The sequence below is a fragment of the Aplidium turbinatum genome, chromosome 17, assembly GCF_918807975.1.
Source record: "Aplidium turbinatum chromosome 17, kaAplTurb1.1, whole genome shotgun sequence".
Taxonomy (NCBI): Eukaryota; Metazoa; Chordata; class Ascidiacea; order Aplousobranchia; family Polyclinidae; genus Aplidium; species Aplidium turbinatum.
The window spans coordinates 21,247,878-21,261,743 of record NC_137488.1 but is presented as its reverse complement, the minus strand read 5'-3'; the positions used below and the strand labels follow the sequence as shown (position 1 = coordinate 21,261,743).

Sequence of the window (13,866 nt, the reverse complement as noted above, 5' to 3'; positions counted from 1 at the left end):
GACAGAGTGAAGTTTCCGATCGCTGTTTAAAAGTTGTAGCCTAACTAAGATATTATTCATTATTATGATCTCATAGCGAAGTGTTGACAGAAAGAATTTATGTTGATTGTCACGCTGCATTCAAAACCAAAAAATAGTCTGCGGCAAGAAATGATTTGAGGGCCCTTGAGCTAGGCTGACAAAAAGGACAAGAATCCCTCGGCTTGCCCCCTTGCTTGACAAAAATGTTTCAGTTTATAAAGTGAAAAGCGACTTGATGGAAATTCATCGCACGGTTGGGCGCTACCGATAGGAAAGCGGATTGTTTGTTGACAAAATCAGTCAGCCGTAGCGGTGCACCGGAAGCAACCGACCTCAGAAGAATCATCAGCGAGCCAGCATTGTAATTCTTGATAGAGTTGAAATGGAGGCAGAGGTCTGACGCTTTGTCATTAGTGAAAGTTCATTAAATTTTAATTAACTTTATCGAGATGAACCGCGCAATAAAACAAGAATAAGATAACCTGCAGTTGATGAACCGTTTCTGTGACCTCTTAATGAAGTGTTGCCAGATTACAAAGAGGTTAACTTTTTGCGCATCGTTTACAAGACACCACGCGGAAGTCCTTTCAAGATTTGAATTGACAAACTTACTGATTACCAACGAGCAAAGATATTTTTACGTTTTTTGTCCAAGATCAAAATTGGTGGAAAACTCCAAGTGAGAGCGGTCGCCACCAGGCCAGTTGAGAGAATAATTTAGGCCGGTAGCAATGAAACCTTTGGGCCCTAAATTAAGACACTTTTTAGAAAAACGCGATATATCCAAAGAATACGCGGTGGTTTCTTCGTTCCCGGGCCCTAAAATCATTCCGGATCCAAAAGTGCCTTTCCTGGACCTCCACTGTCAACGCTGCAGGTCGCCACAAAGCTAATTGTTGATGGCCGTGCCCGACTGTACTTCGATGTAGTCTAATTGATGTAAGTTAAGTGCAATTATTGATGCGTTAAACGAGAGCAGTCTTTAAAAAACAGTTAAAACACCATCTCGTTACTTCATATCTTTCTTGGCACTTCTCTAACCAGTTGTTTTCACAAACGAGATGACACGATTGTAGACGCAATCGATTTCGTGTTTCGTTAAAGACAGGGGAATCTACATAAAAGCAATTCACTGTGAGTGCGTGGTGCGCAAAATCTGCAGTTTTGCATCTTAACATACAAAGAAATATTTTTAAATACTATTATCAATGAAATTTAAAACGATTTTAAATGGAAAAATATTTGAAAAATAGCTTCGGGATATTTTTGTCTCATTCACGGTGAATCGTTAATTGCTTATATTGAATTTCCACGGTTTAAAACTTTTCTGGAAGAAATATTCTTCCATTAATAATGCATTTTTTGTGTTCTTTTAAACACAATAAATATTTTAGTTGCCTACGATTAAAAACTGCGTGAACGTTTCATTTGTTCTGCGTCAGACAAAGCAAGAGAGTAAAAAAAATTAAAAATAATTCATTTGAATTTTTAAAACGTTGCAAGAGAGTGAGAGAGAGAGAAAGAAAACGATTTATTTTTAACCTAGGATCTAATTTGCGCTCATACTAAAAGTAAGAATAGCTTGAGTTGTTTGCAATTTTTAAATCTAGCAAAAGTTTTGCAAAGCTTCTGGCTTTACTTCAACGCCAATTCTTGAGTTGCGGGGCAAAGTAAAAATAAAAATTAAACAATCAATAATAAAAACAAGCTACTGTATTTCCAGAAAGCGAATACACTATTTGCCAAATGTTTAAAAGGTATTATGCATTTCCTGAAATTAGTCACTGTCTTTAGGCTCGCTCATTTGCTTTTCTTTGTATTTTCTGCAATGACAGTTCTGGTAGCTGCTAAGAGCTGCTACAACAACCTGTCAGCAATTTTAATAGCCTTGTAAAAACAAATTCCTGACAAATACAAACCTGGAGAAGCAGAATTGTTTGAAAGCTAATTCGAGCCCGGTACTAAATGACATTCCAGCACCCGCAGACGCCGCTGAAAATGCATTATAACCTACAAACATCTATGGAACGTTTTTTTCACTTTGAAGGCCTTTTGGAAAGTTTTCGTGACCCTGAAATTATCGCAGATCCAAAATACCGCCTTGATTTTCTGCTAACGCTGATGGGGAGAATTTTGTTATGTGTCCCATCGCATCGCTCTCAAGTCGCTCATTTCTCATAACTTAGGTTTACATTGCATTCACCTCTTCTAAGTGTAACCTATAGGCCTAAGCTAGGCTATATCGTAGCCGGTCGTTTGGTCGACAGACATTTGGTCGACAGTCATTTGGTCGACAAGACGCTTGGTCGACAGGACATTTCGGTTAGGGTTAAGTTAAGTTAGGTTAGGGTCAGGGTTAGGGTTCGAGTTAGGGCTAGGTTAGGGTTAGGCTTAAGGTTAGTTAACTAACCCTAAAATGAATCGTTCTGTTGACCTAACGTCCTGTCGACCAAATGTCTGTCGACCAAATGTCCTGTCAACCAAACGTCTTGTCGACCAAATGTCTGTCGACCAAATGACCGGGTACCAGCTATATAGGGGCGAGTGTTTCGTCAGTCAAATTGGTAAAACGTGAAAATATTTTTTACCCAACTGCGATAAAAAACAACAACAACTAATACGTAACGTAGTCCCTACGAAACCTCAGGGTTAAATTAGGCTGAGGTGGTCCGGTTGGCCAAGAGACAGTTTGGATGTCTTATTTGCCATGAAAATTGTTCAAAAGTTTGTCGTCGGCTTTGTATCCGTTGTCACGTGCAAAGTGTAAACAATGCTTTTCAATGATGTAAATTATAAACTTTGAGTGTAGATCTCAAATTCATAAATCTAGGAATGACAGAACTACATCAGCTATTTTTTTGTATTCCCTTCTGCTAGTAAAAATTATTGCTTTTATTATTATTGATTATTTGCATCAAACACAAAGTCCATAGTAGCCTATTCAAATTTTTAACAATCATCAGTTTTACCTGTGTGTCGTGGTATTTGCAACTATTTTTCATTTGAATACTAATCTTGCTTTATTCATTTGTGATCACAATTAATTTTAGAATGATATGATTGATTCGACATCGACACAAAGAGAAACTTTATCAAAATTACCTTTGTGTAACCAACGAGTTCTTTCTAAAAATTAAGACTAACTCCACCAACTGTTGTGAAAATAAGTCAATTGTTTGTCTGGCAAGTTTGAAATCTGATTCCGAAGTTGGTTGTTGGCTTGAAAATGGCGTCAAGTGGAAGCTGCTCTGCTGCTGGAAGTGAGTTTGATTTTAAAACATTGCAGAATATTTTTTTTTTGAAGATTTAGTATTGATTGCGATTACTGTTGGAATGGTCCACTACTCTATTATTAGCTACCAGTTCTCTCAATTTATCTTATGTATAAAATTATAGTTTTTTATTGATATTATTGACATACCAGTAGGGTTTTTGCTAATCATCCCCTTCTTGGCATGGGTTATTTAATGGCTGTTAATATATGAATTTGTTTAAAAATAGAAAACATTTTGTAGAAGAGTAATTTTTATATTATTGTTATAATGTGAACTGATTTATAACATTATTGATAAGAATTTGGCTAACTGCTACTGTTTGCCAATTTGGACTGCTATGGAGTAAAGACACAACAAACTATTGCAATAATAATAACAATTCCAGCTTACACTAAGGCTGAAAATTTACGTAAGTGTAGAATAACAGTTGTTATAGTTAATATAAGGCATGAACACAGCAATTGGCCTACTGTGGATGTCTAAACGACACCTTTATTGTTTTTGCAATTTATGGTCATTCATTACTTGCATTGGTGATAGTTTTCAAACTGTCTTCTTTTCTGGTGGCTCTTCAATCAGTAGGCTGTTTGGCTTTTTAATAGCCTATTCTCAGACTGGTAAAGCTTCTTTCAGAGCTTAATGTTTGGCTGTTTCACATATGTCTTGTAGAGGTTTTGAATCACTGACGCAGGCCGGTCACTGAGATTGACAGATTGAAGTTTTTCGATAGTTGAATTGTTGTTGCCGGGGAATTATTCCATCCATTAGATGCCGCTGCATGGAGAGCAGTTCTTAACGTGCATTGCTCAAGTGCACACCCCGAGAGTTGAACCTACGTCGCTTGATCTTAAAGCTTCTTTGTTCACAAAGTCACGTGCTAACCAATTGAGGCGAACACGGACGACTTGAGGACTTCCCTAGGCATCTGTTAGAAATATCTTTGTCTGGAACCCTGCTGTGGTTTCCTTATGGCAGCGAGCGTAATTTGGAAAAGTTGAATGAGAGAGTGACATGTTGGTTTCTTATGTATTGTACTATGGAACCCATCTTCAATATTACATACTTTGATGATACAATGATAATGCATTGATTTTAAGTAAATTAAAAACTAATTTATGTTTTTAGATGGACAATTTAAAGCAACTCGAATTTGGAATATACTTGTACATCACATGCAAGAAAATGTCAATGTAAAAAGACGAAAGAATTCTAAAAAATGTTATGATGAATGCTTTGCAGGTGGGCATGCAGTTCACATTTTGTTCTTATATAAAGCGTTTTGAGCAATGTTGCCACTCTCTTGTCATGGAAAAGTACTAGATTTGACTGAAAAAAACACTAGATTCACAAAAAAAACACTAGTATCATAAAAACACGATCATTTACACGCACAATGTACAAAAATGACAGCTAATGGCGGCTTTTCGGTCATTTGTCCGAAATGACTTGAAAAAATTTGGTCATTTTTTATTTATTTCAGTCAATTGTTCTGATGAAAACCTTTCCATTCAAGTAGCTGATACAAACCAAAATTTGCACTTCCTGACTAGCCACAACATTAAGTTTCGCTGAGAAACGTTGTTCTTTTTGGACATTTTGACCGAATTGACTATATATTTTTTTTGGACATTTTGCTAAAAAATCGGTCAATGACGATAAATGACTGAAAAAAACCCAGATTCCAAGAAACTGCAAGACTAGCAAGTGCATGAGTTGATTGCCGGAGTTTTTATCATGAAGAAATATTGTGGTTGTGAAAGCTTAACTGTGACAGGTTTACTCACTTGTAATGGGTTTGGCCAACATCCGTGGTCAGCAAGATGTAAACTTTTACACAAATTGTTGCCAGTATATTATTATGTCAACTGAGTGCTACAGGATGGATAACTCTCCTTGAAGTGTGTTGCTCAGCGTAGAGATGTGAGTCGTTTTTTTAAGCTCGTTATTTAAAAAAACATGTTTTTTTGGAAAAAAAATGAAAATAAAAATTTGAGGAGATTCAGTCATCACAGCAGGTTATATGCAATGAAAGAAATGAATAATGTAAATGACAAAAAAAGTGAAAGGAATAGAGACAAGTAGCAAAGCAGGTTGACTGACTGGGACTATTTTTCAGGATTTATCATCCAAACATTCCTCATCCTTATCATTGGTAATACACTTATACAATTTAGGTAGAGGTAACTTTTTTAAACCATAAACAGACAAAACTCATTATGGAAACAAAAAACGATAAGCTACTGTTTTCGGCTAGTCATACGGGTCTGCTACTATTCGGTGAGTCCGATTCGGTGAGTTCCTGACCCCTAACCCTTAAACGGCAATGATAATTAGGCAACGGTACCCAATAATTAAAAAAAAATTAAAAAAATCACCGAATAGGGAATCGGACTCATTGAAACGGGCCATTCCGAGTCATGCAGCCCTTTCCAAGCTTATAAGAAAAGTATATTCTTTAAAAAGAAATACTAAAGAACCATACAGTATCACAGCAAAAATATGGTCAAATTTAAACATTTAAGAAACTTGCTAGCTTACACAAAATAATAACTGAAAAATTACACAGCACAACGGGTCAAGTATAATATTTTAGATTTAACCATATTTTTGCTGTGATAGTGTATGATTCTTTAGTATTTCTTTAAAAAAATATAATATATTTTTCTTGGAGACTTGAGAAGTGCTGTATGACTATTCGAAAACAGTAGATAATGTTTTTTGTTTTTATAATGTTAAATGTAGTGTTGTTGCTAAGTTATGTCTGTTTATGGTTATCATTGGTAGTACCACACTGAAAGTTGAGTGGCACATTGGAACCACTTGCTTAGCATTTGAAAACACTTCTGACTTACATAACTTAATCAAAAGTGGTATATTTCAGAAGCTATATCTCAACACTTTTTTTGCGGTTCTTTGTTATGATAAATGAAAACAGTTGTTACTTAAAAAATGTATGAAATGATTGGACATAGTAAAAAAAAAACGTAACAAAAACGACGACTAAAAAAACGTTTTTAACCATTCTTAGCTCATCTTTTCGAGCTGAGGGTAAAACCATAGTTGCTTGATCTGTTTCTTCTATTATTGAGCCCGATCTTGACCCATTGTAAGCATGTTAGTTTTAATTGATAGGATCAAACTGAATAACATGAAATGGTGCTTTATCATTTTTGTGTTTTAGGCTGCCATGCTGTCGATATTCTACATACTTTTGTTCAATCCAATCCGGAATTGTTTTCCAATTCACTAACAATTGCTCGTGAGAATATTGTGCGATTGTGTCAGTCATTCCTGGACATGGGAATCATAGAGGGGGCTGCAAGTGCTTCTGATGTGAAGGTGGTAAGGTTCGACGACTCCCCAACGTCGCTTTATTTTTTTGCGGACAGATTGAATAAAGAAGATTTAAATCCAACTTTATTGAGAGGAAGGACGGTCTTGCGGGAGATAGATGGAGAATTGCGCAATAGTTTGGGACATATCTCCATTTCAAACGATGAGCAAGCAAAGCTGAAAAATTCCTCCACACTTCAAAGAACGAAAAATCTTTTGGTTCCATTGAGAAATAAATCGGAAAACCGTTCACGATTTCCTTCATTTGGAAAACTGAAGGGACAATCGCTTAAGCAAACTTTGCGAAATTCCATGATTCATGCCAAAAGTGAAGACGATGGGACTGACACAAGGGGAAGTCGAAAATTGAAGCGAACATCAAGTTTTGCTGGGATGGTCACTCGTTCATCGTCCGATACCAATCTGCACAAAAGCTCCTCTGCTTCGGTATGTTGCTGAAAACTTTTTCTACCAAACTAAAACGTCGTTTTATTTGTAGTCTTGGTTGAAATACCTGGCTGTAGCAACTTCTTTGTGTCTGATATATTTTTTAAAAATTCACTTGAAGAGCCTGTTAAATCTTCGGTGTATTTTATCACATCTTGACTGTAGAATTTTGTTTCTGAATCATCCTAATGGCTAGCTGAATATCGAATAAGAGCACTAGAGAAGTATCCCTTCCATTAATACATTTGTAGCTGTGTGCTGGTATCACAATCTTATAATTAACTGTTTGACATTCGGCATCAGTCATCTGCCTTTCATGAATCGCGAGTCTGTTTCATTATAGAAACTAAACAATGACAATGTTAAATATTTGCACAGTCATCCTCGGACTTCGAGTCAGCTGATGAGAAAGAAAAGAAGTCTTCTCAATCTGGTAGCTCCGTGTCCCGGAGGTTCAGTCAACGCTTGTCATTTAGGAAGAGGTCTTCTAGGTAAGGATGCTCTTCATGGCTTAGACTTGCATGGATTGCTCGCATGGCACAACACACGCATGACATCACTGTCATCTTTCAGTTCTAACAACGAACCGACCCAACTGCTCACCATGGGCAGAATCGATCCTGGACCTGCTCCTCGTGGCTCTTCGCTGGATGGAAGGATCAATAATGATTCACCACCACCATCCTTCCGCCGCTTTGACGCGATGAGGAAGAGCGTTCCAATGAAGACAGAATCTTCAAAACCACGTCGGAGTTTGCGCCGCATGGTCTCATCACCTTTCCTCGTGAACAAGATGATGCAACGCACGCGAGTCTATGACGTCAACAAGGACGTCAAGTTTGCGTCACCAACAAACCATCCGTCGTCTGATGACCTTTCACCTTATAAAACTGCTTCAGCAACCAAGAGAGGTCAAAGATTCAGAGGTGTTTACGAAAGTCCTTTTAAAATATCAAGAAAAACCCCAGTCAACGAAACACCCCGTTTATGCCGTCCCCCGCGCCCCCTTCCTACATACTCTAACCTGGCCCATCGTGCGTCTGTGACTCGCCGTTCCCTCAGGTTGGTCAGTTTTTGTTTTATATTTTGGCGTATGACATCGCTGGATTGACGTTCTGTGTGATACTATTATGACGTCACATCCAAATGACCACCTGCCCTGGTTTTCTTTTGTTTGCACGATTACGTCACTTCTTGATTTATATCCGGCGTTGCCATTCGGTCGCTGCTTGTGGCTTTTATTTTAGGGTGTGCTACTATTCGGTGAGTCCGATTCGGTGAGTCTGATTCGGTGAGTTCCTAACCTCTAACCCCTAATCCTAACCCCGAACCCTAAAACGGCAATGATAAAATTGGGCTACGGTACCCGATAATTAAAAAAAAAAATTGAAAAAATCCCTCGTTAAGGGATCGGACTCACCGATTCGGACTTACCGAAACGGGCCATTCCGTTTATTTTAAGGTTTCTTTGGTTTTGCATGTGCCCTGTCCTCTGTTACGTCACAAACATTTTGTCCTACTTGTCGCCCCCACAACTGTTTTCTGACAAAGCAATGTTTTCCAGGAAATCGGAAGCGAAAGATCTGGATGCCGGCCACAGCTCCTCTTCCAGATCCGAACGTAAACTCTCCCCACAAGGTATTGCTGATTTTTTGAAGTTGTGTTCTGCTCCGAGTCTTTGCTGCATCTTGGATGGATTCCCTCGTCTGTTCCTGTGTCGCTAACATCTGTCTTGCATCCTCAGAGCTATCTCACATCCAGAGGGAGTGCATCAGGGTCCGACTCCTCCAGATCCTCGACATCCCTTTTGTTGAAGGACTCGTCACGTCTCCCCCCTGCGAGAAGAAGCCGCTAGGTAAGGCTAACAATTTATCGCAGTGAAAGTTGAAACGTCACAAGACGCAGAAGTCCATTAGCAGCCCTTAAAATTCACGGCAACGTCCGCAAAGTCAAAAAGTCCCAAAGTCCGCCGTTAACAAAAAGGAATTTTGAGTAACTAGGGATGTGCCGGTACTAATATTTTTACCGATGCCAATTGCTGATATTTTGCTAATACTTTAGTGTTGCAAAACGGAACAGTTTTGGTATGTGCAAGGAAATAGCCGGAATGCTAAGTTTGACCTTATTTGCATAAAACCAGTAGCAATGACAGGGGGTCCCGGAGATACTTTTGGATCAGGGCCCGGTAGATTTTAGGGACCAAGTTGCCGAAACCACAGTGTGTTCTTTGGAATTGTGCTGTTTAAGTGGCTATCCGTTTCTTCCTGGCGTTGTTATGGAATATTTAGATACAACCTCCGACTAGGAGGTAGTGACAGATCCAGTTTGCGTAGATTAGATGTTAACTACTTGTGAAAATTCGATTTCATGTTTGTTTTTGCTTCATTTTTAACAAAATTTGAGTCCGTTGTGGATCCTTGGTTCTGAAGTTTGCTGTCGTGACGTAGTCTTTTGGTGACGTTTGAAATCTTTGCTTCAGGTGCCTCCACCGTGACGTCATCATCGCATCACGTGAATTACAGCGAAGTGGTGACGTCATATAAAAGGTGCGTTGTTGTACAGCTGGTTGTCTGTTACCGCGTCGACATTGTGGCTTTCATTGTTTGCGTTTCATTCATGATGGTTGCGTCACTCCATTGTCATCATTTGTAGCTCCGATCCGTGGATCTCATCCGCTCTTGCCCTTCTCCATCATCTCCCGGATGGTTACGAGATCCTACGGAGGCATGCCAAAGAGAGCGCCCACATGAAGAAGATTAAGGTAAACTCATTCTCTTGAGCAGATTATTGCTGCGCAGAAGTAAACTGCGCAAGGCTGCACAGTAGTACCTTGATTCGTCGTCATTCAAGGAAGTTGAGAAGTTAATTCCGATATTTTGTTCCAGTTGTACTTTGCCATATCTGACCACTATAAGTCGCTCTCCCGGCCCTTGATCGACGTGGGCTTCTCCGATATCATCAACGCCCTCGTGCGGACACTGGGTAGGTGCCATAGACATTTCAATAAATACGTTTCCAGTGATGTGTCAGAATGAAGTCGCGATGCCAACTCGTGTTTCCATCTCTTGTTCATTTTATTTTAAAATATTTCGTCCCTTATGTGTCCGCGGCTGAGTGCGGCCTCGCCCCAGAACTCTTCCTCAGGTGCGGCCCATGCTTCAATGTTGTTCAATATTCTCAGATACGAAACCTGCCTCGAATTCCCTCCAAGCTCTGCAACTCTTCCTTCATCTTCTCCCAGGTGACGTCTTGCTGCAACTACGTCATCTGGTCGACTTCCTCCATCACGTCATCAGTAGCGACGACGTCACGCTCGCGCCAAGGGTAAGTGACGGTCGCGATATGTTAGCCCAAATGACTTCATCATCATGTCACGTTGAACGTTGTCAATTTTATTACAACGTCACAATAGGATCAGAATGCGGATTTGTTTCCAGCGTGACATCGCTCCATCGGGCCCGGGTTTATTTTTAGACTCCACATTCCACAAGTCGCTGCAGGAAACAACGCGCTTTCTGGTCGTGATCGATCGCTTGTTATGACGCTATGTTGCTGGCGTGATGTCATCATTTTGTTCCATCCACAGATGACCAACTCCACCCTCGTGCTCCGGACCTTCTCCCCCGTCGTCTTCCCCAACTCTGAGAAGCATCGTGACGTCACATTCGGTTTGGCCTCTCTGCTTCGGCTCACCATCGAACAGCGCCGTCAAGCGTTCACCCTACCTCATTGCGTGTTGACAGCCGTGGACAGGAAACGTCATCTAGTGGAGACTGGAAAGGTCGAGAGCCCCTCAATGATACCAAGTGAGTGGGGACTCCCCCCGGGGGCGGTTGTTTATTACGTTGACAATGAAGTTCATTGATTGCTATCCCGGAATTACTCTTCTCAAAATCTTGTAATTACGGAGAAGATTCAGAACCATTCGTATAAAATCCACAAAGCAATCGATTGATATCGAACGTGCCATCTCGGCTGTTGTGCGGTTTGCCAATGAGATCATAATTGCTTAATTATGACTTGCAATTTATCTTTATTGTATTAAATTAATTAAAACACTTAACACATTTTGAGGCTCAAATTTGACTTGGCCATTAAGTTATTCGCTCGGTGAAGTTATGAAACTCATAATGTTGGACTCGTGACACGAATTGTATGATTTTGTGAAATCGTGTTCTCGGTTTTCAACTTCCATAAGCTGCAGCAGATTTTACATTTAATAATCTGTGAGTGTTGTGTTGCCCGATGAAGTTGAGAGAATGTTCATTCCCAAGTACAAATTAAAAATTAAGTGAAATATTTAAATAAATTCCTTCAATAGTGACACGTCATGCGACGTGGAGCAATCAGATGTCTCCACTCCAGCAATATGGCATCACAATTTCGATTCTTTCAGATTCGCTTTTCAGCCAGCCTGTCAGTGGTGAGGACTACACCAGCGAGGCGGCAGCGGCGACGCAAACGGAGCTCTCGGATCTCGCGCGATACGTGCTCACTGATGACAATTTGTCCCAGAGGAAGAAGAAGGATTTCCTCAAGAAGCTGCAATCAAGTCACCATTCAGTCTACTCCACCCTCCGCCCCCTCAAACCTTCCCACAACCCCCCACCAGTCACCCCCAGCTCTGACACACTTTCCCGGAGAAGAAACAAACCCCGCAAGCAAGTGTATGTGTGACGTCACTATCTTGTCCTGGTGCATTGTGGGTGATTTTATCCCGGTGAATCTCCGCCCTTCACTTCATGTGCAATTTTCGAGTTGTAATTTTGTGCAGGGATGGCGGAACCATTTTAAAAGTAGGTGGGCCCAAAGACGTAGCAATCAAAGTTAATCAAACTTCTGGGGGGCGAAGCCCCCCAGACCCCCTAACATTGCTGCATTCCTAATACTTGAAATCGTTTATACATTGTGTTTTCATGATTGTCTTTTGTGCCAACCAGCAAAAAATTTCCGATTTTGGGTACGATTTGGCCAAACAAATTACAAAATTGTTAAATTGCTCTATAGCGCTGTACAAAATATGGCGATGTACACACAAATAAAAAGGCAATATACACACACAGTTATAATACCAACCTGGGAGAAATAATCTGCAGCATTATACAGTAGGCCTACGTGCATGCACTGCATAATATGTAATGATATCATTGTTTTAACATTAGAGAACAATAAGATTGATTTATAGATTACTCCACCAATCACACGCAACCACACCCACACGTGCTGCTCATCAACAGTGGCCTCAACAGAAAAGTCACTGAACTATCAAAGATGACACAGGCCAATAAAAAATTTTTTTTGAAAGGCACGGTATGCGAGTGTTTTTAGGGTACTTTGAGGCCTCTGATTCCGAAAATGCACTTGTTTTTTTCGAATTGGTTCTAGTTTTTGAGATAGCCTACAGCAAAAACATCGTTTTTGCAATTTGAGCCTTTATAGATTTAACGTCGTGGCGTTTATTACATAGACAAAACTGAAAGTAATCCCAGGCACATTTCTGAGTTGTATAAACGCTACTTGGAACCAATCGCGTTGATTGGGCTACAACCCAAACAAACGGCTATTTAACGTTTACTGGCCAAGTAACAATCAAAATACGACGTGAAGCAAGCCTTAGGATACAAGATGTAGAATATATAACTTGTGCTTTGCGTTAATATATTTGTTGACTTCAACAGTATCAGACTTACTAACTAAGCTACTAAGTACAAACAAAATCCATTGCATAGGCCTACATTGTTTTGCTTAGCCATCGATGAACAAACGCATTATGATGGCAGGCCTACTATACTGAACAACACCCATCAAGGTATACGAAAGCCATTTATATAATTACAGAATACAAAGGTATGTTCTTCAAATTATTAGTTTCGAAAAAACCAAGTTCATTTTTGGAATCAGGGGCCCTGAAAAACTCTAAAATGACTCACCTTTTGTGCCAAAATTTTTTTGTTGGCCTGTGCAATCAAACTAAGGTGTATCAAATGAGTGAAGAGCTTTTTTGGAACTCCTTCTCTAATTTGCCGTTTTCGCTACCTTTTCAAAGAAATTTAGCTTTCAAAAGTGGGTGGGCCTGGGCCAGGCCCACCCAGAAAATAAAGTAGGTGAGCACAGGACCTCGTGGTTCCTCCATCCCTGATTTTGTGCCGTCATATCTCGAGACGTCAGTTCTCACGTCATTGAATCAAATGATTTCGTCATTGATTGGAAGTCATGACGGTGAGACACCTGAGCAAGTCCATGGAGAGGTGTGATCGTTGAATCATGACCAAGCGAAACAGAAAGATGATTAGATCCTCTGAGGTGCCCAACACCCCCGCTGGAACAGTTGACCTCCTTCCCCTCCATCCTTTGACTTGTAAACTCATCCAGTGTGACGTCATAGTTATATTTCCTGTGATTTCTCCAAACAGTGTTTCCAATGAAATTATGCGTTTACCTACGTCGTCGATATTGTAACCTTTGAGTGAACAAGTATTTGTCATTTCGTGACCGGTGGTTTCCCATCTCTTTATGTTACACAAATTGAAAGTCTTCAGACCAACCAAGTTAATGGCGATTGCAAGCAAGAAATTATAACAAGCTCGCTGCATTGCGGTTACTCATCACTGCTTCGTCGAATATTTCTGCCAATTTTTTTGTTTATTGTCACTGCCGTGCTGATACAACCGAGTCAGCGCCCGGCTCTGCGAACGAACAAAGCAGCATAACCAACTGGTTCTGTTCGAGAAGCTGGGCGCTGCAATCTTTCACATTTCAATAAATATTTTCGGCAACCATAATGTTTGGT

The 13,866-nt window shown here is 40.0% G+C and overlaps 1 protein-coding gene across 2 annotated transcripts; it reads left to right on the top strand.

The window, feature by feature from the left end:
- The first annotated feature begins 3,168 nt into the window (after positions 1-3,168).
- Positions 3,169-13,703, top strand: LOC145786097 (DEP domain-containing protein 7-like). 2 transcript variants are annotated; one of them, XM_082597743.1, is made up of 13 exons: positions 3,169-3,281; positions 4,422-4,535; positions 6,478-7,076; positions 7,455-7,567; positions 7,650-8,138; positions 8,641-8,714; positions 8,821-8,931; positions 9,556-9,622; positions 9,729-9,837; positions 9,962-10,058; positions 10,258-10,400; positions 10,663-10,882; positions 11,473-13,703. In XM_082597743.1, exons 1-13 carry the CDS (start codon positions 3,248-3,250, stop codon positions 11,751-11,753), a joined length of 2,451 nt encoding a protein of 816 aa, XP_082453869.1. In that variant the 5' UTR covers positions 3,169-3,247; the 3' UTR covers positions 11,754-13,703. The 2 variants fall into 2 exon arrangements, with proteins under 2 accessions (XP_082453869.1, XP_082453870.1); XM_082597744.1 differs by lacking the exon at positions 7,650-8,138.
- Positions 13,704-13,866: the final 163 nt, after the last annotated feature.

Excerpts from the sequence above, each read along its gene's own strand:
- LOC145786097 (XM_082597743.1), top strand. The coding sequence starts at position 3,248 with ATGGCGTCAAGTGGAAGCTGCTCTGCTGCTGGAA. Across the intron at positions 9,623-9,728 it reads GTGGTGACGTCATATAAAAG|CTCCGATCCGTGGATCTCAT; the intron begins GTGCGTTGTTGT and ends CATCATTTGTAG. Across the intron at positions 9,838-9,961 it reads CCCACATGAAGAAGATTAAG|TTGTACTTTGCCATATCTGA; the intron begins GTAAACTCATTC and ends ATTTTGTTCCAG.